Source organism: Pan paniscus, chromosome 8 (assembly GCF_029289425.2).
Source record: "Pan paniscus chromosome 8, NHGRI_mPanPan1-v2.0_pri, whole genome shotgun sequence".
In the NCBI taxonomy this organism is placed as follows: domain Eukaryota; kingdom Metazoa; phylum Chordata; class Mammalia; order Primates; family Hominidae; genus Pan; species Pan paniscus.
The window spans coordinates 29,865,000-29,890,934 of NC_073257.2; the positions used below are offsets into that span (position 1 = coordinate 29,865,000).

Below are 25,935 nucleotides of genomic sequence, written 5' to 3' on the forward strand. Positions count from 1 at the left end.
TGAAGTACAGTTCTAAACTAATTAGCACAGAAACAAACATACTGCTCCCAAGTAGTGGAGTAATTAGCAAGCAAATGCTCTACCATCTTTCACTCCCCAAATCTTAACCTTTGGATTGTAATTTAGTGACCAAAGCATAAATTATTTCATTTCTGTCAGGCCTCTGAGCCCAGGCTAAGTCATCATAACCCTTATCCAACAAAACATAAGGTAAGATTTCTCCATAACTATAATCACCCTAAGCTCGATGTGTCTTACGGAATACTAGGTCGCAACATGTTGCGGAATCACATTTCAGTTCTGCACAAGGTCATAAACAGCATAGCATTTTTGCCTGTCAGCTCTGCAAGGTTAAGAGACGTGGCATTTTCACGTGATTTAGAGAGTTTTTTTTTTTTTTTCCTTCCTTCTGGATGGGATTACACATTGAAGGAGACCCCTGGATCTCAGCTGTTCAGTGGTCTTTAATAACACATTGTAAAAGTACTGGGTGGGGGTGCAGGGGCTAGGCAGTAGGTTTGGGGGGCAACACTGATGAATGACAATTAGTTTCTTTTTGCCTTTGAGGGGGAGAAAATTATGCATTAAAATAAGCATCAAATAGACATTTATGAAAATGCTTAAATATAATGTCCAATCAAGTAATAAATGTGTAGAACAATGTCTCGAAACGGAAAAAAAAAAACTCATACCTCGTTTTTTAAAGTTTGCCGTTAATAAAATCAGGTTTTTTGTTTATATTCACACAGATGGGTAACGTCACCTCTACAATTCATTCCCGCACAAATTGACCACCCAAAACCACACAAAAAGGAACAGTCATTTTTCAAAGTATACAAATACAGGTTACCATGGAAACCCGTCTCGCTGATTCTGATTCTGTTTTCAGAGCAGAATGTTAACCACAGGACGTTCCAGCTGTGACTCATTGCAACTACTGACAAGCACGCTGGAGTGGCCCTGCTTTTAGAGAGCCTGAAGATCTACTCAGAGTGAACAATACTTGAAGTTCTAATTGAGTTACAGAAAGGAAACTAGTAAAAACTAAGAAAGATTGCGATTCTCACCTTGAATATGCAGATCTAATTTCTATAACTGTGTTTAGGGGTATTTTTCTAAATTACTAAAATAATGCTTACATTTTCAAATTGGCCATTAAATATATCTTCAGATGTGGAGATGTGTATATTACAAAACCTTCCTCTGTGAAATCTTTTGTTATTCTCTTAAAGAGATTATTCATTTAGGATTTTCGTGGCTTAGGTCCCCCCACCCCCACCCTACCCCCAAATATCTCAACTCCTCTTGACACACTCAGAGAGGAAGGAAATCTCTTGCCTTAGCCATACTTACCAGTTTCTACTTCCTTTGCGCGGGTTTGATAATTTGGCACATAGTTTACAATACCATTAGTGAATTCAGACTCCAGTTGCAATAGGAAGTGATCCGTGGACTTCTAAATAGGAAGGACCCATAACAAAGGGGAGGATATAACACTAAAGACACCAAGTGTGGTCAATCACTGATAGAGATCCAATTTTTTTGTAAGATTGAGGGTACTTAGGAATCACTGAAAGTCAAGTTCTAAGTGAGCAGAGACCCAGACACCCCACCTGTCCCCTCAGTAGAAATCAACTTTATGAACTGCAGGATCTCCAAGAACAAAAATATGTCTTTCAAGTGCCTTGCTTGCTAAATTGTTTTATGGCTAAAAATTTAAAACTGTAATAAATTAAAATTACAAGTAATTATCTTATATATATGAGCTTGGGATGTAGAGATTAACTTTCTTTCTTAACTATTTTTTTGTTTGTTTGAGACAGGATCTTGCTCTGTTACACAGGCTGGAGTGCAGTGGTGCAATAAGGTTAACTGTAGCCTCACCCTCCCAGGCTCAAGCAATCCTCCTGCCTAAGCCTCCTGATGGCTGAAACTACAGGCATGCAGTACCATGCCCAGCTACTTTTTTTGTATTTTTTGTAGAGACAGAGTTTCGCCATGTTGCCCAGGCTGGTCTCGAACTCCTGGGCTCAAGCAATCTGCCCACCTCGGCTTCCCAAAGAGCTGACATTACAAGTGTCAGCCACCATGCCCAGCCCCAAACTCATTTTAGAATCACAGTGAGTGACAATTAAAACTCAGCCCTTTCTGTTTTAGATTGACATCTAATTCATACTGTTTGTAAATGTTGTTTCTTTTATTTCCTGGAAGGTCTTCTGGAAGAAAATTCTTTTTTATAGGAGATCAATTTTAAGAATTAATTAAATATAGTTCATGTAGAAAAAGCAACTCAAGAGTTTCTTTAGGATGATATCATTAAAACATGGAGAAACTTCTGGAGAATAATTTGGTCCATTTCCAATTATAAATCTTTGCAAATTCCATAAAACCTCTATTCTTTAGAGCTTAATATGTAATTGAAATAATTCATCTGCTGTGAGGAGAAATTTTGGGTGTAGTAGAGAATCCCCTATTCTTTCTATAGAATAAAAATTCTACTCAATGAAAAGATGATCGTTCAATTTTTGAGAACTATACTCAATCAGTTTATAGAGTGGCATTTTGAAGTCAGTGTCACTAATAGAAGATTATATTTCAATCACAAAGCAGGAAAGCAATTTTATTGTAGAATGTACTAGACTAATGTCAATGTGGCCAGAGCCAGGCTCTGTGTTCATAGCCCAGCTCTAAAATTTAGAGAACACAATTTTGTGAAAATTATTGAACTTCTTCAAGCTAAAATGTCTTTATCTATAAATCTGGCACCATAATGGTACTTATCTCATAATATTGTTGCCAACAGCAAATGAGATAAACCACGTAAAAGGTTTGCTATGAGGCCTGGCATGTGGAATGTGCTCAAATTGTTACTCTAACTCTTTGTCAGAGGCAAAGGGAATCAACATTTTTTTCCAGAGAAACCACCCAAAATAGCTATGAGAAAAGAAAGATGTTGGGGATTAGAGAACAGGAGCTGACTCACATAAAAGAGTTCACAGAAATCGTCACTGGTAGGGCAGATGGGGAAGTGATGAATTCAGTGAGGAGGTGGAGGCCAATCCTTGCAGTGTGTTGCTATGACAACTTGGGCATTGTGGAGACTGAGGCATCCTGGACAGCCATGCAGAAACCAAGGCGAATCATCCTGTGTTGGGTGGAGATAAGCATGCTGTGTGTGTGGAAGGGATTGCGGGAGGACAGATCATGCAGGGGACAGCAGCAAAGAGAGTTAGGAAACCAGAGGCTGTTAAGGCTGCCACGGTGAGGTGGATAGAGTCCACTGGCAAGCAAAGTGGCTCTCATGGTAAAAGTGAGAAGCATTTCTTCCTGTTGCAGCCTCCCTTCCCCTTTGGGTCCTACCCAGCCCTGTAGTTCCTGCTGCTGAATCACTGGAGATCCAGAAGGATGGGACCTAGGGAATTCTCAGGGCATCTGCTCAGATGTTCCCCACCCCAAACAACCATCACAGCAGGATCTGTGGAGAGGCCTCATTAGGGTGATTGTTAAAAATGTTGTTGCTGAGGTTTGCACTCACATCTCCTGGAAAAACTTGGAACTTTATCCAAGTTTAGGTTACTTTAAATTTGAAGGGCTTTGAAATGTTCCTGTAACAACAGTAGAAATTGCAAAGCAAGAATCACAAAGGCTGGGTGTGGTGGCTCACGCCTGTAATCCCAGCCCTTAGGGAAGCCGAAGCGGGTGATCACTTGAGGCCAGGAGTTCAAGACCAGCCTGGGCAACATGGCAAAACCCTGTCTCTACTAAAAATACAAAAAATTAGCCGGGTGTGGTGGCGTACGCCTGTAGTCCCACCTACTTGGAAGACTGAGGCAAGAGAACCACTTGAACCCCAGGAGGTGGAGCTTGCAGTGAGCTGAGATCGCACCACTGCACTCCAGCCTGGGAAACAGAGCAAGATTCTCTCAAAAAAAAAAAATAAATAAATAATAAGAATCACAGAGGAGATACAGCGCTTCCATTGTGGATAAGCAAAGCCCAAGGGGGCAAATGCAAAATCAAATCATGGTGGATAAATGAGGCAAATGTAGAGGAAGGCTGATAAGCAGAGCATGGTTGATCCCAGCTGACTCCAAGATGGCCCTTGGGAGGCTAAGTCCCCTCCATAAGGCACATGGCCACTCATAGCATGCTCCCTGACATAGGCACAGAAAAAGCCGCCTTGCCATGTGCTGACAGGGTGGGGCAGGAAATATGAAATATCATCTAAAAGTAACAATTACTCATAATGTTGGGCTTTGCATGAGAGCAAAAAAACCCATCGAAAGACCACATTTTGAGTTACTTGGTGTCACCCTGAGTTACAGGTCTGTCTCATATAAAAACCAGCGTTTCCTTTCTATGTGGTGGCTAGTTGCTATCTGCTCTTACTAGTGAATTTACATTTTTATTTCTGCTTTCTATATATTACTCCTATTAGAAGCCACAATTTGGGTCTTTTTATTTTTTAAATCATTGTCCAATCATGGGTGTGGGAAAACATTTAACTACAAAGATACTTATCTCAGAACTGTTTCTAATGGTGAAGATTTGAAAAGATTCTAAGTGTTTCACAACAGGAATTGGTGGCTGTATTGTGATGATGGGATGTGCAATGTTGAAAATGACATAATAAATAACATGGGGAAATAGTCACAAGCTATTGTTAGGTGAAAAAAGTCATTATGGGTTAGTATGTATTGAATAATCTCCTTCGAATATTAAAATAAAATAAATATACAAGGAGCGATGACAGGAAATCAATGCCACCAAATATTAGTAATAGTGATATAATTTAGGATTTTTTAATCTAGCTTTTTCTACATGTTCCCAATTTCCTATAATGACTATAAATTCCTTTGTGATCTGACAAATTTATTTTTAAAGCAATATCTTTGGGGACCTATTGACATGGCAGTAGAGATATGCATTAGTAATGCTTCTCCAATCTCAGAATTTCATACCCTTTTAGACTGTCAAATAAACACCTGGCCTACTAAAAATATTATATTGTCTATCTCCACAATCTTTTCTTAAGTATCTCAAGGTTATATGTAAAAATTAATCCACTGAAATGTTACCATGTAAGGTAATCTGCTCCAGCATTCATTTAAAATCATATTTTGCCTATAATGCTTCCTTTTATCATAACTAGATTTTTATTATTAATTAGGCTAATTATTTACAAAAAATTATTTCTTTATTCCCATGATGCGACTATCACGCATTGCATGCCTGTATCAAAACACACCATGTACCCCATAATATATACACCTATTAATTACCCACAAAAATTAAAAATTTTAAAAATAATAATGTCTTCAGATGTTCAGGGACTGACGGTTTCATGTAAACATATGTTTCGATAGTCACTGATGGAGCAAGGGCTCCTAAATCCCTCCCTAGTGGTAAGTGAAATGCCTTGAAAGCTAAGCATACTCTCCTGTGTATACATGAAAATTTAATTCCATAAACCTCAGCCTTCCCTCTGCCAATTGTCCTGCTACAGTAAAACACTAAACATTTATTATTATTATTTTTATTATTATTATTATTATTATGCCTCTTAAAATTCTCAAGACCTGCTGCAGATGGTCTCAGGAACAGAGAAGAACCTGGTTCATAGAACAACATGAAATCATAGACCTTTGAGCTGGAAGAAGCCAGAGGACTGCCATCCGGGCTCTCCCTGAAGACAGTGAGAGCAGGAAAAGAAAGTCTATTAAATAAAGAGCCTGCCGGGTGCGGTGCTTCACGCCTGTAATCCCAGCACTTTGGGAGGCCGAAGTGGATGGATCACGTGAGGCCAGAAGCCTGAGACCACACTGGCCAACAAGGCGAAACCCTGTCTCTACTAAAAATACAAAAATTAGCCAGGCGTGGTGGTGGGCGCATGTAATCCCAGCTACTCAGGAGGCTGAGGGAGGAGAATGACTTGAATCTGGGAGGCGGAGGTTGCAGTGAACTGAGAATGCAACACTGCACTCAAGCCTGGGCAACAGAGTGAGACTCTGTCTCAAAAAAAAAAAAAGAAAGAAAGAAAGAAAGAAAAAATAATAAATAAATAAATAAAGAGCCAATGTAGGAACTGCAGGGTAAAGACATGTTTAAACAAAATTCTGTAATGTTGCAATTGGAAATCTTTCCCATTTTAAAAAGTAGAAAGTCAATATAGTTAACTGAAATCCACAACTGTGATTACCAGTGTTTAAAATTTAGCATTTTGCTCAATGCATGCTTATTCATACCATGAGCCTGTCTGATAGTGGAAGAGACCTTTCGGTTGCCCTGCCTTTGGCCAGTCTGAGGAGCAGAGCAACCTGAGGTCAACCAGGAAAGGCAGTGTGCATAGGACAATTCAAGTTCTGAGCATCTAATGGAATTTTTACTGCTTCAGGGTAGTTCAGAAATTATTTTAGGTTTGATTATTATTCATCCTAATTCTGTCCTTCATGTTTGAAGAGAGGAAACACGCAGAGTTTCTTTTGAATCTGAGAGCAGAGGCTCTTTTGAAGGTTGGAACGTTTGGTTCATTAACTGCTGCAAATTAATGCAATCATACGAAAATCCTTCATTGTGAAAGATGGTCAGAAAAGATCAGCATTTCTTTTTAAGGAAAGGGATTCTGATCACACTGAAATAACATTTCTTCTTTCAATTTTTATAACTAAAAAATCACATTTCACTCAGGCAATCTTAAAACCAAAATTTCTTCTAAAATGCCTCATGCTAAACTCAACGACACTACAAAGCATCTGGCTTCGCTAACTAATGGATATACTTCATTCTAAACTCTTTTTGAATCCAGGTATCATGCTTAGTACGGTGCTAGACTCATATCTGGTATCAAGTTATAAATTGAAATGTTTGGTAAACTCTTCCCAGCTTTTATGCATGTTTTTGAATAGCAGCTGAACTCAGAATTGTAATAGCTTATCTCTAAGCTCTAAGCAAAATGCAGAAGTCCCAGAAGCAAACTTCCTCTGACAGACAGTTCCAGGAAGCATGACTCATCTGCCCAGGAAGCGTTGGCGGTGGAGCCATAATCAAAGTCGGCTCAGATCCACCGCTGCTCAGACAAAATCTCATCTGCTTCTCTGCATCTCGCCAACTGGAAAACAGGATTTTATCTACAATCCCAGTGGCTTTTGTAGGAAAACTGGGAGGCAGGAGAAGCAGCACTGCTTTCAACACAGTGGGGCCAATTGATGTTAATTACAACTGGGAAGGCTGCTCTGGAAACCACAGATTTATTTACCACAAAATGCTATAGAGCAAGGGCCCCAGTCCCCAGACCAGTACTAGTGGCATTAAACTCTCATAGGAGCATGAACCCTATTGTGAACTGCACATGCGAGGGATCTAGGTTGTGTGCTCCTTATGAGAACCGAATGCCTGATAATCTGTCATTGTTTCCCATCACCCCCCAGTGGTACTGTCTAATGCAGGAAACCAAGCTCAGGGCTCCCACTGATTCTACATGATGGTGACTTGTTTAATTATTTCACTATATATTACAATGTAAGAATAATAGAAATAAAATGCACAATAAATACAATGCACTTGAATCATCCTGAAACCACCCTCCCACCCCACCCCTGGTCCATGGAAAAACTGTCTTCCACAAAACAGTCCCTGGTGCCAAAAAGATTGGGGTCTCCTGCTTCAGAGCACAAAAAAATAATCCATGAGACTATGTTTATGTTAAAATAACCATAGATAATATGTATTAGCACTTATTCCATGCTGGTCATTATTCTAATTTAAAAATCCTAGCAGCTCTGTAATGCAGGTAGTATTGTTATCTTCATTTTAGAGTTCTGGAAACTGAGGTAGGTAGAGGTTTAGTAATTTAATATTTTGAAAGGCATCAACTACTCAAGAAGAATTTTTCCTATTTCCTTCTGTGGCAATTATTTTCTTAAGAATAAGCATTGTTGGTCGGGCATGGTGGCTCATGACTGTAATCCCTGCACTTTGGGAAGCCAAGGTGTGTGGATCACCTGAGGTCGGGAGTTCGAGACCAGCCTGACCAACATGGTGAAATCTCATTTCTACTAAAAATACAAAAATTAGCCAGGTGTGGTGGTGGGTGCCTGTGGCCCCAGCTACTCGGGAGGCTGAGGCAGGAGAATCATTGGAACCCGGGAGGCACAAGTTGCAGTGAGCCAAGATTACGCCACTGCACTCCAGCCTAGGCGACAGAGTAAGACTCTGTCTCAAAAATAAAATAAAATAAAATAAGAGTTGTTAAACTCCAGGATACAGCAAGTCTTTATTCTCTGTAATAATAGAGAGTAACCAAAACAATTTTTAAAATGATAGGGACAATACGAACACTCCTGTTAGTCACTGAAATTAAAATTTTTTTCATTATTTTTCTTAACAGAGCTTTGAGTAAAATAAGTGGACAAAAATTGTTGGTTTTATCATTTGTCATTTATCCTTAGTGAGAAGTGTCAAAATGCATTAACCATGCAGGCTGCAGGCAGAAAACAAGAGGAAAATTAAATGTCTTGAGAAATGAATCATTAATTATATCTCAACCTAAAGAATTGAAGGCTCTCTATTTGTGAATTTCTCTACACCTTACTGAGGTGTTTCTCTTACATCAGCATCAGTGCAAATAATAACAGTGAACATTTATAGATTTGTTCGCTATTTGCCAGACTTTGTTTTGGCTCTTTACATATATGGATTCATTGACCCTTATTACTCCGTTTTACAGAAAGGGAAAGTGAGGCACATAGACACTAAGGAACTTGCCCAAGGTCACCTAGCTACTAAGTAGTGGAGTTTGGGTTTAAACTTCATTCTGAAGTTACCTGCTTCACTCTGAAGCAGGTACAGAGACTACCAATTTAGCACATTCTATCATATGTCTGGGGGCCTAGAAGACATTCTCTTGCGAATGAGTGCTAGAGGACTTACTACATCTTTGTCATTAGCATCCCATGGTAGTCACCAGATAGAAGAGTGCTGGCTGAGGCAGTTCTAATTCCAGTGACTCCCCTCTAGAACAATAGAAAGCACAGTGCCTGGAGCTGTTTTCAATAGGGAGCTAAAGACTGGCGTTTACCTTTAAACCAAGCAATTTGGAAACTGAAGAATCATCCTTGGCACCTGTTTGGAATCTGTTATGCCGTCATGTGACCAGCAGTGACGTGCACTGCAAACACAAACATTGATGTACGCTTCACTTATTAGAGCGGATGCAAGGTCTTTCCAAGGATAGAAGAAATTTGCCTTTAAACAGATTCTGAGAGCACAGAGAGAAAGCAAAGCCCTTATGGAGAAGTCCATGAATCGAGTTAGGGAACTCGGAAGAGAAAGAAAACAAAATGTGAACTCTGCCTGGAGAGGAAGATAGACCTTGCCAGGGAGGAGCCACAGCTCCTAACTGGCAGGGCACAAGGAATGGAGATGGCATTTCCAAGAGATGGAGGTCAGCTGGTGTAAGGGTGAGAAACCATTTCCTGAAGTGTCCCAGGAAGAAGCTGAATGACCAGGCAGGAGCTTGGCTCTCTCCAGAAGGGGCATGGAGGGGAGTAATGAGCATTTCCTGAGGACTCAATATTTTCCAGCTGTGTGGATTATTATCTTCATTTTACACACGAGAGAGCCAAAGCAGCCAGACGTTAAATTCCTTGCCCAAGATCACAGCTGGTAAAGAGCTCTGGAGCCAGGTGGACTCCAGAGCCCACACTGTATTCGTGCAGCACTGAGTGTGAACGTAGTTTCATCACTTCCTGTAGTGATGACACTTCCTGCACTGAGTATGGTTCCCCATCTCAATCCCTGTTCTCCTGTGAGCATAATTATACTCAGTTACTGGACTCCTATGAGGACAGACAATTATATCTATCAAAGTATTGGTAGTAGTGTCTAGCACATGATGGGCATTGCATTAATGACAAATATTACTGTAATTCTCAAAATAAACATCTGAGATGCAAATAACTCTCTAATGCCTCATGAACTTCAAAGTTTGCTTGTTTGTATGAGGGGAAAATGAAATAAACTTGGAAAATATCTCTAGAATAATGTTTTCCTGAGAATGTTCTATGGAATACAAATGTCCAATAGTTGTTCATTAATCAGACTTCTGGGCAAGGATAATCTCTTTGGGACTAATCTCCCCTGGTGGTTGTCCCTGCGTGCAGTTCTATCAGGCTATATTCTGATGTCTCCCTTTCCTTCATCCTGTTGTTATCCATTTCTGTCAATTGTACCTCCTAAGTGCTCTGAAATCATTCGATCTCATGCTTCCTCCCCAGCAATGGTGAAGACCTGGAGCTCTCTCTCCCTTGGCCTATAGCAATCCCCTTACTGGGTCTCCACCGTTACTCTTACCTCCCTCCAGTTTATTCTGGTAGCCAGAGTGATTGTTTTAAAAGTGCAGGTCTGACCACATCCTTGAAAGACCTCCTGCTGCTCTCCAGGAGGTCTCTGAAACTCTTAATGTGCCCACTCTGCTCTGCAGGCCAGGTCCCTGTCCACCTGAGAGCCTCACATTGCTCTCCTTCCAGTCCCTCACATCTCAAGCCTCCTGGCACCTGGTGTGTTATTCATCCTCAGGGAGGCCTTTCCTGACCCACAAAGGAGCTCAGTTCCCATCTCATGCCTTCTGGGTGCACTATAATTGTCCCTCCCAGCACTTAACACTGCCTGTGGTTAAATTTTTATTGTGTGATAAATTGATTAAGGCGTGTTTCCTCCATCATGACAAGGAAAACTGATGCTAAAACAGTCACATGTCCATAGCCTAAGTGTCTAAAATATATCCTACTGACTGGATGCATGGATAAAGGAATGAAGAATGCATATTTAGGATAGTGACAGCCTGAGGAAATACCACAGCAAACACAAAACAAAACAACAAACCCTGCTTAATTGTGTTTTAATTTGGCATATCGCAGATTTATTAGAATATAGGTCTCTATTTGTGAAACATCTACCAACATTTGTGGCAGAGACAGTTATGTGGCTTCTGCAAATTGACTTCCCCTTCCTTTGGTTTCATGAACTACCACATGGAAGCCAGGAACACCTGCCTTTTACTCTGATGTGATTAGAAATAACCTGTGTTGCAGTAAGCAACTGAGAATGTATGAGTTCTCCATAACAGCTAGCATCACTTTAAGTATTGACAATATCCCATGAGCCCGATGTTTCTCAGTCATGGTATATGGAAAATGTTGTTTAGGCTATAGACATGGAGAATATGGACGTGACACTGCAAGATTCAGGGATACTGGTGATGTTTTTTATCCATTCTTCCTCTTGGAATGCATTATTTTGCAACTGAAAGGAGAATATGGGAGTGCAACAAACTGTGATATAAGCATTTGGGGTGAACAGGATGACATCAGCAAGGATTTGGCAAGAGATGAAATGCATGTTATAAAGACTGGAGGGAAATGCCTTTGATTGAAGTTCCCCACACTATCACGAGGACTTGAAATGGACTTTAGTAGAAAAGGGGAAGGAATAAGGAAATGATTTAATGGAAGATGATAGTGGTCAAGGTGCCCGATAAGGAAAAGGGGGAGAAAGTTTAGAATCAGAATACAAAAACTGTAAAGTGAATCTGACATTTTTAATATAATGAGGTAAACATAATATCAACAGTATGACCAGGCCTTGGTGAGATAAAATACATAACTCAGCCATAGCAATGGAAGAGTAAGTCCTCACTGGAAAGTAACATTTAATAGCAGGCAAATGTATGTTAACAAGACGCCTATTAAGAGACTTTTCCCTCCCCAGGAGAGAGCATTGAAGTGAAGATAAAACAGGCTATCTTGGTGGAAGTGGGCTATGAACAGTGGTCTCAAGTGCTGGACCAGGGGCTTGTGCAAAGCTTGCTCTTGGGGAATCCTCAAGGATTTGATTAAGTCTGGGATGAGGACTAGGAATAAATTTTTCTAACAAGATCCTCAGATGATTCTGGAATGCAGCCAGATTTGGTAGCCAGTTATAAGGACTTTACCCTCCCACCTCAGCTTCTTTTCAGTAGAGACTGCAATCTTTTGTAAAGGAAATCTATAAACACTAATGTACCAAAAGAAATCTACGGGAGTGGCGACGGGGAGACTGTTTCAACCATCTGGACACCTATGAGATGTCTTGTTCCCCAAAAAATGTAGCATTTGTTGAATTCTTTATATGCTCTCCTCATATAAAGGAGACAGTGAAGAGAAGTGCAACTCTGGACTAATTCTGGCTAGCAAAGAAGTGGTTGTTAATATGGAAGTGACCAAAACAATAGGAGACAGTGATCGCCTTGCCTTAACTTAGAGCCTGTGATGGCTGACCACTTAACTGGACTAAGGTTTTGGGGATTCAAACTTCAAAACAAGATATAAACCTATGGATAAAAAAAAAATAAACAAATGAAAAAGCAATTGAAAAAGGAAAGAACATTCTAGAAAATTGGCAAATTCTGAAAAACTAAATTCTCACTACAAAATCAGGAATAATTTTGGGGGGTGCAAAAAAGGAGAACCCTCTAAAGAAATCAATCTAAGCAGAAACCTAAGAGGCTCCATGGAACTTTCTGACCATTTTATGGGTACACATACGAACTAGCTAAACTTTGGGAAATGGCACAGAAAAATATTGTTGAACATTAGAAAAAATGTCTAATTTTAAGGCTGTGACTAGGGCAAATGAAAGAGGGAAACATGGATGGCATGGATGCTTTCAGAAGAGAGTGTGATGTCAATGAAGAGGAGGTAGAAACATGCCTAGTTTGATTTTGAAACTGGAAGCAGAGACATGGAATTCCAGTTTAGAAGATAAAAGAGTCAACTCCTTTCAATGAACTTTTCCAGGCCTAAGGGAATTATATTCCACAGCACTGAAAGTTATAGTCATCACAGAGCTGATTTTGTAATCTTGGTGAATTCATGGGTGCTTAGTTCATGGTTAATGTTTTCGGCGCAGCCATGAAAAAGAGCAAGATCAGGTCCTTTGCAAGAATGTGAATGGAGCTGGAGGCCATTTTCCTCAGCAAACTAATGCAGGAAACAGAAAACCAAGTACTGCATGTTCTCACTTATATGTGGGAGCTAAGTGCTGAGAACACATGGACACATGACAGGGAAACAGCAGGCACTGGGGCCTACCTGAGGGTGGAGGGTGGGAGGAGGGAGAGGATCCAAAAAAATAATGAGAACTAGGCTTAATACCTAGGTGATGAAATGATCTGTGCAACAAACACCCATGACACAAGTTTACCTACATAATAAATAAGTTCAGGGTATGTGTACTACTATCAGGGTAGTGCACATACCCTGAACTTGAAAGTTAAATTAAAAAAAAAAAAAGTTTTAGCATTCCAGCAGAATCTATGCCCCTGCTCACGAGTTCTGCTTCTGCCCAGAATATAATCTGTGAACATCACCGGCTAGAGGGCTTGGCTACACTGCTCTAATGAGTACCGTCCATAGGCAGGCTAGACCCATGCATTTGCTGTCGAGCTCAAACACATGAGCTCCCTGTGCTGGGGATTTGTCACCAAGGGAAAGTCCGGTTGTATGCAAGCACTTGAGGTAAATGATCCTGTAGGGTCAAGGCTGGGGTGGTCATGTGGTTGAAGCTAAAATTCTGAGGTTGCTGAAACTCAGAGGAAGCCTTTGGGGAGAGGGATGGGAATGGATGGGAACAGTCAGGGAGCAGGAGCAGAGCCTTAGGAAGTGGGAGTGGAGAATCTGCCTCACTGTCTTGGCTTCCCACCTTCTCCGGGCTTCTCAGCCTCTCCTGTGTGTGGGGAGGTGTGAGCCTTCTCAAAGTAACCAGCCTGTCACATGCGCCTGTCCTCTTCATGTGGCTCAGATTGTGTTTCGGTGCCACCACCAAGAGTGCGAGCCCAGGCAAGGAGAACCAGCAGGGCTGCCAGGGGGCTGAAGGGAAAACGTTCCAGCTTCCAAGATGCGGAAAGATTCATTCTAGAATCTCGTAGATCAGTAAGATTAACAGTAATTTTTGGAAAAATTCTAAATTAGACACTAAAAATAATTTGTCAACATGAAGCAAAGAAAGAGGTGATTATAATAAATGACACCTGCTTATCTATGGAGTCATGCAAAACATTGATTTCTCTTTGCGGCAGTGTCAATAGAATGGTAGACTTGGGGGCTGCAGGAACACTTCCCCATGATCCCTGTGAGGGTGACAGGACGCTGTGAGAGTGCTCCCAGGGTATGTGGTGTTATGGCTGAGAGCATCGGTGTGGAGTTACAGTGCCTGCTAGAAAGCCTGCCTTGACACTTATAATCTTTCTGAATATGAACAACCTATATCTGCCTCACTTTTCTCACCTAACGAATGGGGATAATATTTCTTATAATACAGGGTTGCTGTGAGAATTACCTGGCAAATAATACACGCTGAATAAATATTAGCTTTTATTACCTAGTAGTTTGAATAGTGCTATTCCAAAAGCACTTAATAATAGATCAATTTTAACCAAAAGAACCTATCATTTAAGAGTACTTGAAATAGATGCAATCTTGTTTGACATTTTTATCAATTATTTTTGAAGAAGTACTAGGTCAGTTGCCAATGAGCCTGTATGCAAATGAATAATGCTCTGAAAAGCAATGAATGAAGATTTAGGGAGGTTATGATGTGTTGGGATTCTCAGACAAAATCAAATCTGACTTATTAGGAAAAAATATCTCTTTAGATTCTTAAAAATCATATAAACTAAGGCTATAAATTCATAATAATTCATGTAAAAGTGATATGGAGATTATAAATCTTGATATAGGCCAATATCATGACTTAGCTACAATAAACCCCATTTAACTTCAGCATAGACCACCAGAAATATATGAATTGGATAATATAGTTCCAACCTACTTGGGCCTAGCCAGGTTTAGTTGAACTGTTGCATCCAATTCTGGGGCCACATTTAAAGAGGCACTGACACACAAGAGAACATGCAAAGGAGTGTGTCCCACACACGTGAACTAGATGAGGACCAGTTAGGGAAATGAAGGATAAGGATTGGAGAAAAGAAGCCATCACTTACTCTGGTTTGTTACAGAGAGCCTCAGAATTCAGGGACCTAGACTTCAGTCTACACTCATTCTCCTCTTTGTACCTCTTTACACTGTCTGGTTCCTGCTCTCGCCACCCCACAAACACTGCTCTGACCAGAGTCACACTGATCTCCAAGGGACCCTTCTGAACCACAACCTCTCTCGACTGCTCTTCCCTTGGCTCCCATGACACAGTCACCTCTTTTTTTTTTTTTTTTTTTTTTTTTTGAGACAGGTTCTCACTTCATCACCCAGGCTGGAATGCAATGGTGCGATCCCAGCTCACTGCAAACTCCGCCTCCCGGGTTCTAGTGATTCTCCTGCCTCAGCCTCCTGAGTAGCTGAGATTATAGGCCTGAGCCACCATGCCCAGCCACAATCACCTCTTAGTGTTCCTACTTCCTCTTCTCACTACACACATGCTCCCTGTTGACTTAACAAATACCCTGGGCTTCCTATACATCTCCATGTTGATTTCTCCCAAATCTATCATTTCCATTTCTATATTCAATCACTCGTTTGAAATCTCCTCTTCTGCATGGAGACTCAGACTCAAAATAAAAATGGAAGACTGAAATCAAGTTGTAAAATACAGCCAGAACTCTTCAGGTTGATTCCCCATGTTTGCATGGGCAAATGGTCTTACTCCTTTAAGCAAACGGTCCCTTCTCCCACTGTATATTTTATTTCCAGATCTGAAACATTTTGTTTTGCCCAGAGGGTGAAATAATAAAGGATGGATTTGGTTTCCAATGGGATCTTTTCCAACCTATTCCTCTCATCAAGGCGGGATAGTGTCTGACCAGCACGTAATTAAGTCTTTTTATAGTTTCCATTTTATTAATTCAGAATAACTAAATTCTGGCTTTAGTAACAGGCATCCAATTGGGATTTGGGGAAGTCAGTTGAAAAAACCCAGAAGCGATTAAAATAATGGAAGCTAGATTTCTGTGAGTTTTCTCTCTGTAAATGGTTGTTTGTGTGTTAAAATTTCCATCATAGACCAGCTATTGCAGCTATTGCTCTGGTCTGGCCTCTTGGCTCACAGAGATGGAAAACAATCTCCTCCCTCTGGCAACAGCGCCATTTTTTTGGAAGGCCTTTCTGAACTTCTGGTTCTCATTTTGTATTTTTGCTCTTTCACCGTCAATGTTGCACAAGAGAAATGGCATGACCATAACATGACAGACACGTCATCCATAAGGGGCTCTAATGAGCTACTCTGCAGTTGCTGGAACAAGCATTTTTTAATTTGAGTTTTTAAACACCTTTTTGTTGCCATTTCATCCTCAAATGAGTCGAAAGAAGTGGAGTTCAGGTCCTGGAAATGTTTCATCTCTTTCCTACCCCCGCTTTCTGCCAAAGCCTCCTTTAAAGCCCAGTTCAAAAGCATCCTCCTTTCTGTAGCTTTCTCCATTACGCTTTACCAAATCACGATTATGGTGCCCAGCACACTGTTATACATACAACGCTCGGCAAGGTCATGAGTCCTATTTTGGTTTGTGCTCCAATTTGTAGGATTGCACTGCGTGTGTAGGAGGTCATACAAAAACGCCAGTTTGGAATTCAATCTTTCTCATTCATTAGTAGTTATCATTAGACTGATACTAAAATATGGCTGTGATATTCAATTCAACTTGAACTTACTGAACTCCTGTAATGTCCCACCTGTATAATAAGTGCCTGGGTTACAAAGTTAGTAGGAGACAGCACAGACCTTCGAGAAGCCCACAGTCCAGTGGGAATCAGGATAGTCCTAACTGGTAAAAGGAGGTATGACCAACTGCTGTGTTCATGGTATAAACAAAGGGCTTTGAAAGCAACTTTTCTGCTTTTTCTAAAACACAAACAAGGTCTCACCATGTGAAGAAATGGATGCCTATTCTAGTAGTATCTTAATGATACCATCCTGGTATCATTAAGCTTGTGAAGACCAGTTGAACTCCAGGTCAAGGAAGGTGGACTTTAAAACCATTGCCAAGTACGTGCTTGTAAGTTTGTTTCATGTTGTGTCATATTTTCTTAGAATACTGGTAAACAAAACTTTCTAATGGGTAAACACTATGGCTAATATTTCTGTAATATTATACTTTTGTAAGTATAAGGCAAAATTTTTTCCCAAAAAATTATCTCTGAAAAACAAGGGAATCTCCTTATAGTTAGGACCTCACAGAGTCTCTCAAAGTGCAGAATGCTTTGTTGTCACTCTTTGTTTTCATAAACAAAAGTGCTATTTGGAAAATATATGTCAACCTCAAACAACCTCAACCAATGCTAGTTTTCCTGCAGAACTTGTAAAAACACAATTAAGAACATTTTACAAGAATAACATATTTTTGCCTGGGAATATGACCCCAGAGTTGCCAGCAATGGATGTTGAAGTCTTTGTAAGTAAGACTTCTAAAAATCACTGACCACCTTAAAAACAACTACCTTAAGTCACTAGGCTGCAGGTAGGTGGGCAGGTGGGAAAAAAATGTCCTGTTATCAGAGCAAGTACTTATCACTTCAGAAAGGGTATCTAGTGAAAACATATGTGGATTTTTTGAAGTATTATATATTAACAATATAGACAGAAATAAAGATAATGCGTTAGATGACTCAAAAAGTTATTTTACTGATGACGAAACGTAGATGCCAAAATAACCTCCCAATTTGTAGCCCTAAAAGTTACATATGCAAGTTATCAAAAAGCTTTTTAAGTTAAAATTTCTTATTGCAAAAATAACATATTACCTTATATTCAACATTGCCTAATATTTAAGCAAGATTTATTGCCTAAAATTGCATACAGACAGTTGAATAAATGTTACTAGTGGTCATGATTATAACAATTGAAACTTCAATTTTACAAAAATAAAAATATGCTGAAATGAACTTACATTTAAAAATAAAAACAACAATTAAAACCATGATACCTCATACTAGAAAAATGACATCTTAAATAAATCCAAGATACCCAAACATTTTCTGATCTCTTATACACAGAGAACAAACATAAAAACAACCAACAAAAAATAGAGGTTATTACTCTCCTTCCATGTAAGTTAAGTAATATGAGGTCAATGAGTCCAGAAGTTACACTGAAACCTAAAAACATAGATAGTTCTCTGTATTCACAATTTAATACATTAAATATGAAATATACCTGTTCAAATACCATGGGTGGTTGGTGTGTTATAGATGCGTGGGGCAGAGTTAGGGATTTTATTCTAAAAAGCATGATGGATTCTAACTTGACACATCTCCCTTGATCTGAAAAAGCAGTGATCAATCAAGCTTTATAATACATACCTCTAAATAATCTGTGGAGCAGTTTATGTGATGTTCCAAGTCAAATGCTAAAAATGTGTAGTTCACAGTGTTGCCTGTTGTTGCCCGGATGGTCCAGTTGCAATGCTGATTTTCAGAATAAGGATTCGGATACCCTATACTCTCTAAGATGCCATAGGTTTGATTGACTATTACCACATTCTCACATGCTGGAAAAAGAAATGACTGTTAAGAACCACTATTATATACTTCATAAGTGCTCCAAGATGAGATTTTCCTTTAAAAAAAAAATAAAAATCATCTGTGTATGTACACACACACATATATGATGTGTATATATGTGTGTGTATATATACACACACAGAGACACACACACATATATATTTGGTGCAGTATTTTCATAGTGAAAGGATTTCCATTTAGAAGAAATGTGAAATAATACTGAAGTGAATTCAAACTAAAGAGTCATGAAAATTAAATAGTCATGTTAAAATAGGCATCAAATTCCCTTGAATTTGTGGAGAGCAGAATAACTTGGTTATATTCAGGGATCAGTCTGATTTGTTTGTTAGAGAAGTGCATTCGACATTCTGTGCTGCTGTTTTTTTAATGTTAACATGTGGAAGGGACAGAAATTCTGACTTTTAAATTCAACAGTTTAAAAACCCAAAATCCTATGGGAATGCTAAAAACCAGTAACAACATGGCTTTGTTGAACATTCAAAAGTCTGCATGAAATTCACAATAAAGGCTCCGTTCTCCCTCTAGTTAGTCATCAGGAAGTACCAAGCGAATAGACAGAGTAGAAAGGATTTAAAGAAGAAAGGAAAATGTGAAATTACAGAAAAAAAGTCTTCAATCCAATGGTGGCATTTTCTTGAGCTGAGTTTTCAACAAAACCAAACCAGATACCTCTAAGTATGTCTAATCCTGGGTGCCCAGTTCAGCCAATCCTAATGACTTAAACAAGGAATATATTATCTCTACGATGTGCAATAAAAGAGAACGAGAAATAAACAATATATGGAATGAGCTGTCTCTGAAAGTGTGATTCATAGATACATTCCTACTACGATATGCTTTCTGAAGGTGGGTAGAACACCATTTATAACTTTGGTTTAAAAAAGTGTACATTTGTGGCTCTTCAAAATATTGCTTTGTTGGAGCAGGGAGAATACTTAAACCCATTCTGTTTGAAAATCTTTAGGTCGCAGTTTTGTCCATAAAGGATTTTTAAAGAATAATCTTATTGTTTTAGAAGCCTGTGAGAAGGTACACCTATTAGGCAGATAGGCATCACGTGCCTCGATGACTAGGGGCAACACAGGGCCCAGGAAAATACATTCCAGTAAACCACATGGGCCACTCTCAGCACTCAGACATTACACTACTTGTAAATCTCCAATTTCCCATGGCAAATTTTACAGATAATCTCACTAGTTTGCTCTGATTTTGCCTCTTACGTGCACTCATTTACACTTTCAGGATTCTGAAATTATGAGAGAAAAATAAAATATCTCAGAAATGAAAAGAAAAAAAAGAAACCCTTAAACAATCTGATTATAACCAGAAATAGATTAGCACAGCAGTAATAAAATTAGATAAATGATTACATAGTCAAACAGATGTATCTCTGATAGAACTTAGGAGACCTTTTTATGTACTAGTGATACATTTCTGAAGAACAAAGCTATATATTAAAACTCAATATTCAAAACTATCTAGGATTCAGCCTAATCCCCAGATATAAATCAATGTGAATCTTAAAATTCATACATAATCAAGGTTAAATGTTATTACTCTTTCACTTAATTCAAGGGATATTGTGTATACAGTTAATAATTTTGTGATTTTTAATTCCATTTTCAGATAATTACATAAAATTATGGATAAATTTTGATTCTGTGGGAAAAGATAATTGTGTAAAATTATGGATAAATTTTGATTCAGTAGAATTATGTTTCCAAAACCTAGACTTTACTTTGATAAAGTAAAAGTCTCTATCAAATAACAAATTCAAGAAAATATTGTTTTCTTGAATGTCCATTTTGGAACTAACTTCAAAAAGCATTTAATTCTAGAGCTAGAAGGCAGGTTTAGAGACCATCTAATTTAATCTCCTTTTCTAAAAGAAGAAACCATGGGACCACAAAGAAAAGTGACTTTCTCAAGGGTTAGGAGCCAGAACAAACCCCAGGCCCCTTGACGTTTTGCTCAGTGTTCCTTTAATTCCATCATGTTGCTATCTGGGAAAAGTAGATTTAAAATGGCATCTGTACAATGGCCAGGTTTTTCTACTGTAAAGAACATGCTTATTCCATGCATGACTCACATGGACCACAGCTTTCCCTAATAAAATTAAGGTACTTTTTAAGGTAGAGACTAGTGTGATAGAATACTATGTACATTGGAATAATATAATGTACACTGCAAGACTGCAATGTGTGAGGCAAATGAAAAGCTATTAGTCATTAGTCTGGTACACTGATCTTTCACTGAATTGCAACTCTCTCAGCATATTAAATACTCTTCTAAGTTTCTATAGTTTGCCAGATGTTTTAGTTATATGAGATTAAATTTAATACGTATTTCTCCCTCAAATGGAGTTAAACAATTCACAGAAGAAACTAAGATGAAGTTCAATTGCTCACACCAATGCGTTACACTTATTTCAGTTTGTTTCAAGAATTTGAAGGCCCACTCTAGGCACTGAACAGCCAGTATACATACTTACTCTGCTGGTATTCACACTTACTCTGCCGGTATTCACACTTACTCTGCCGGTATACACACTTACTCTGCAGGTATTCACACTTACTCTGCCGGTATTCAGCCTTGAAGCCACGTCCTTGCTGACCTTCATCTGTCCTCAGTTTTATAAACATGCTGTCTCCACTAGAACGAATAAGAGGGGGTTTCTCATCCCCACAAAGCTGAGTTAGCAGATGAGAGTTGCTACTTGGGCCATCATATACCTTTAAGAAAATATTTTGAATGTTAGATGGTTGAGACTATAAACATTATGTAAAGGACTATAATCCAGAAGAAGTGAGGAAGAAAAAATATATATATTTATTATGTATATATATTATAAATATATTATATGTAATTATATATAAAATATTATGAATATTAATTATATATTTATAAATAAATTTATTTAACACATATTTTTATATATGTATTAAATACATATGTTTATATTTGTATTAAATACATATATTTATATTTGTATTAAATATTTATATGTAAACATAAATATATATAAAATAAATATATCTTTATATATAATAAATATATATTTTTTGTTATATATATGACATCACAAAAGAATAGCCATGAAATAAAATAACCTTACAAATTATATTTAGGTATTTATAAACTCAGGCAATTAAGCTGTGGACATGTGCAGCAGTAATAAGCGTGTGAGCTTACGCTGAAGGCTGAAGATTGAAAATGAAAGCCCAATACATATTGTAATGCCACAGCTGATGTCAATTGTCCTCCTTGTTTTTTGATTCCATAGTTTATGATTCATGACACTTCAATACATTTTTATTTAGATTTTTAACAAATGAACAATGGTGAATTGCTGTACTGTGAAAAGTCCTAGTTGAATGACTCATATTATCTTCTCTACTTCGCCAAAACCGAATTCTAAATTGTGATTTTTCAATGCATATGTGGAAAAACATAAATAATGATTATAATAAATCCTGTAATCCCTTTCAGGAGATTTTCACCATATCTTAATAGTCTATCAATATATTTTAAATACTTAGTGTATCGAGCCATTGAGTACTTCACCATATCTTAATAGTCTATCAACATATTTTAAATACTTAGTGTATCGAGCCATTGAGTACTTCACCATATCTTAATAGTCTATCAGTATATTTTAAATACTTAGTGTATCGAGCCATTGAGTACTTCGAAGATGGTCACTTTCACCAAATTTCTTTTATGTTTTTATTTTGTTTGAATTTTTATATGGATGTTTGGTTTAGATGCTCCCCTTTCCTGAATCTCGAAAATAAAAATAAGTGCATTGTGCGTTGGGTGAGATGGGAGCAGGGAACAATATGATGGAAACATTATACTTACAGCCAGGTAATCTAAAGTGCAGTTTGGATGATGCTCCAAGTGAAAGTCTTTGAATTCCAGTTCAAATGCGCTGCCGTGGCTAGATTTCAACCACCAGTAGCATTCAGAGCTGTGGTAATAGGGCATCGGGTAGTTGGGAGATATGAACGTGCCGCTTGAAGTGGTGAGATTACCCCCGCAACCTAGAGGAGAAAGAAATGGAATGACGCACACCCCTTTCCTTCCGGGGAAATTGTATCTTTTTGTCTGCATTAAACTGGTGCCATTCTACTATCCTTTAAATCAAATTGCACAGCAAAATGGCATCATGAAAGAGTAGTTATAGCCTAAAAATCCAATTTCTATTTTTTTCTTTCTTTTTTTTTTTTGAGATGGAGTCTCACTGGGTCACCCAGGCTGGAGTGCAACGGCATGATCTTGACTCACTGCAATTTCCACCTCCTAGGTTCAAGCGATTCTCCTGCCTCAGCCTCCCTAGTAGCTGAGATTATAGGCACCTGCCACCACATCCAGCTAATTTTTGTATTTTTAGTAGAGACGGGGTTGGCCAGTAGAGACTATGTTTAGTAGAGACTATGTTGGCCAGGCTGGTTTCAAACTCCTGACCTCAGGTGATCCCCCTGCCTCGGACTCCCAAAGTGTTTGTGAGTACGGGAGTAAGCCATAGCACCCAGCCCCAATTTCCATTAATGCAGTTTCCTTATTCTAACCAGGATTCTTATTTATTGATAAAAAGAAACTAGAACTTTCTTCCTTTGTCTGTTAAAAAGAAATGGCTGCTGTTAATTTAAAATTATTTGCAATATTGAAGTTTAAATACAGCTGAGCAAACATGGACAAGTGATGGACAGAGCATGACAATCCCAGAATCAAGAAACCAATCAGATTGGCTTCTCCAGTAAAAGACAGCTCTTTGCTATTTACCTGTTGATGACCCATCCCAGTAAGCTGAGAATCCAGACCTTGTGTCTATTTGGTCACTCTTAAATTTTAACCATAGTTTGTTACTATGAGAGATGATTGTTGGGGGTAGATTTGAGCCATAGAATATTCCCAGCAATGGTGATTTTTCATAGCCTCCATCTCTGGAAGAATACAGAAATTAAAATTTATTGGGTTACTGACAATATTACTGTATAAACATTTAACATAATTTGAACTTTGGGATTGCAAACATTAGCAGTTTATTGGATGAAGTAATTTCTCTCAAACACTACACTTACTCTAAAAAACACGATTTTAACTTTTAAATTTTTAAAAATCGTATTTGAATGACTTAAAGAATAACCATCATTCATGGCTGGCATGGTGTTTTATATAACCAATCACAAACTGAGAGAATATGTTTAATCTTCACCCTTTCGAATAAAGCCTCTGGCAAATGTGTCAGAGAAAACACGATAAAGAAACTATACTATTAACTATATAAACATACTGCTGTATTTTACAGAGAATCTTTCAACGTTTTCCTTCTGATTTGGAAATTTTTGAAATGTAATATATCATATTTGATATATTTAGCAAAATTCTGGAAATAGCATTTTCCTAAAAACTTTTGGGGCCTTAAATCTAGTTTATAATCTGTAGCTTTTTGAAACAAACAATAAAAAAGGGATTTATTCAACATCAAAGTCCAGTGAGTAACTGCTGTAAATTAAGAAAATTATGTCATTTTAGCACGATAGGGTCCAATTATGATTTATTATTTTAATACCTTACTTTATATTATAGAATAACATTTATTATAATACATAAGATTCCAGATTTAAAATCCCAAATAAAACATTTGATATAGATGCCCACCAGAATGATTAGCCTAATTTAACTCAAAGTAGTGGCATGGAGAGATAGTAACATATAAGTTAACTTACTTTTACTGCAAATATAACTTTATAAACACATTCTTTCAAAATGATGATAATGAAAGAATAATGCCTTCTACTGAAATTCACAAGCATAGACTTTTATTACCTGAACATGAAAACTTTGTGAAAACTTTAAGATTGCTATCCTGCCATCATTTTATAATATAATTAGATTAAATGAACAGCAAACAGCCTAAAATTTACATCGATTTTACATAATTAAAGTAGGTATTCAACAGTAGCAAGTTACATCATTTCAGAGTAGTAGCACATCTGTTTCTTTGCCCACATAAAATCTGGAGTTTATTTTCAAGTATTTCAAATAAAATAATCACTTCAAAATAACCACAGAATCTTATGCAATTCCTGTATTTCTCCTAAGTCAGGCTCCAAATGACAAACTTTATTTCTTGCAAGAAAGTGCACAGCAGGGAGCTTTGCAGAGAAGTTCCGTATTTTTTTCCTTAATCTTCCTAGGAAAGATTATTAATGAGAATAAATAATGAAAAGATTATAATGAAATAAATAAAAGTGCTGACCTGATTTCCAGAAAATCTGTATAATAGTTTCCAATGGCTTCCTCCAAGGAGAAGTTTGTGAAGTGCACTGCAATCAGTTGGCCAGTTCTCACTGTGATCCGATAAATGCATTCCCAGTTGTTGGGATAATTACTGGGGAAGTTTGGAGAAGTGAATGTCCCCAAATCATCTGTGTAGTCTTGCAAACATGCTGTGAACAGAAACAGACCATAAGAGAGAAAATAGAAAATATTGATATGTTTATAATACATCCAGTAATATGTATTTCATTAATTTGTGCCTATACTTGATTTTCAATAAGCCATTCTGGAATGTGCAAATAAAGATTTCATTCTGAAACAAAGTTTTTGTAATCTTAAAGGCAAAATAATTACCAACACTAAATCTAAGCTATGGAGTGGAAATTGTTATATATATCTTGAGTAAACAACCCTTTAAGTCTTGAAAGTGTTAGGTTTTTCTAATCCTTGCAAATTACCATAAACATTAAAAATTAGGATCCACTGCAGGAGGGCCTAGAAATAATTCAGTCTTGTCTTTTCATAAGCTCCCTTTAAAGTGGTTTTCACCAAAGCATGCATTTATGAGAAATGACAAAGCAGGTACCTCCACCATGGGGTGAAGAATAGGGGCCCAGGCTCAAGGATCAGAGTGATCTCAAATGAAAACCCTCTCAAACACTGACAAGCTCTGCAGCCTTGGGAGAGTTACTGTACTTCTCTAAGCCTTAGTTCTCACATCTCGCAAATGAAGAGGGTTGCTACCTTTGACTGAAGGTTTCAGAGTTAAAGATAATGCGTTACAAGGGCTTAGCCCATGATATGCACTCAGTAAATGGTGGTCATTTACATTATAAGGAAGACATTAGGTGATTTATAAAACATTTAGCATAGTACCTGGACAATTTTGAAGTCCTAAATAAATATCTTCTTTAAAAACTTTTCTAGTTTAACAGTTTTAACGTTACCTATTCAGTCGATTCTGTGTTTACTACCACCCACTCAATCTCCTATGCCCCCCAAATCTGAAATATTTTACAAAGAAAATCTGGTTTGAATGCTTTTGTTTTTGTTTTTGCTTTTGAGACAGGGTCTTGCTCTGTTGCCA

The 25,935-nt window shown here is 38.0% G+C and overlaps 1 protein-coding gene across 1 annotated transcript in view; it reads right to left on the bottom strand.

Annotated features, from left to right (window-relative positions):
• The window catches only part of CUBN (cubilin), a 314,944-nt gene that overhangs the window by 198,025 nt on the left and 90,984 nt on the right, over positions 1 to 25,935 (bottom strand). Inside the window, exons 24-28 of the mRNA XM_003831178.7 lie at positions 24,829 to 25,018; positions 23,349 to 23,509; positions 22,425 to 22,606; positions 21,139 to 21,295; positions 18,342 to 18,529 (exon numbers count right to left, since the gene is read on the bottom strand). Of these exons, the coding sequence (XP_003831226.3) occupies positions 18,342 to 18,529; positions 21,139 to 21,295; positions 22,425 to 22,606; positions 23,349 to 23,509; positions 24,829 to 25,018 (878 nt within the window). The remainder of the gene's footprint in view (positions 1 to 18,341; positions 18,530 to 21,138; positions 21,296 to 22,424; positions 22,607 to 23,348; positions 23,510 to 24,828; positions 25,019 to 25,935) is intronic.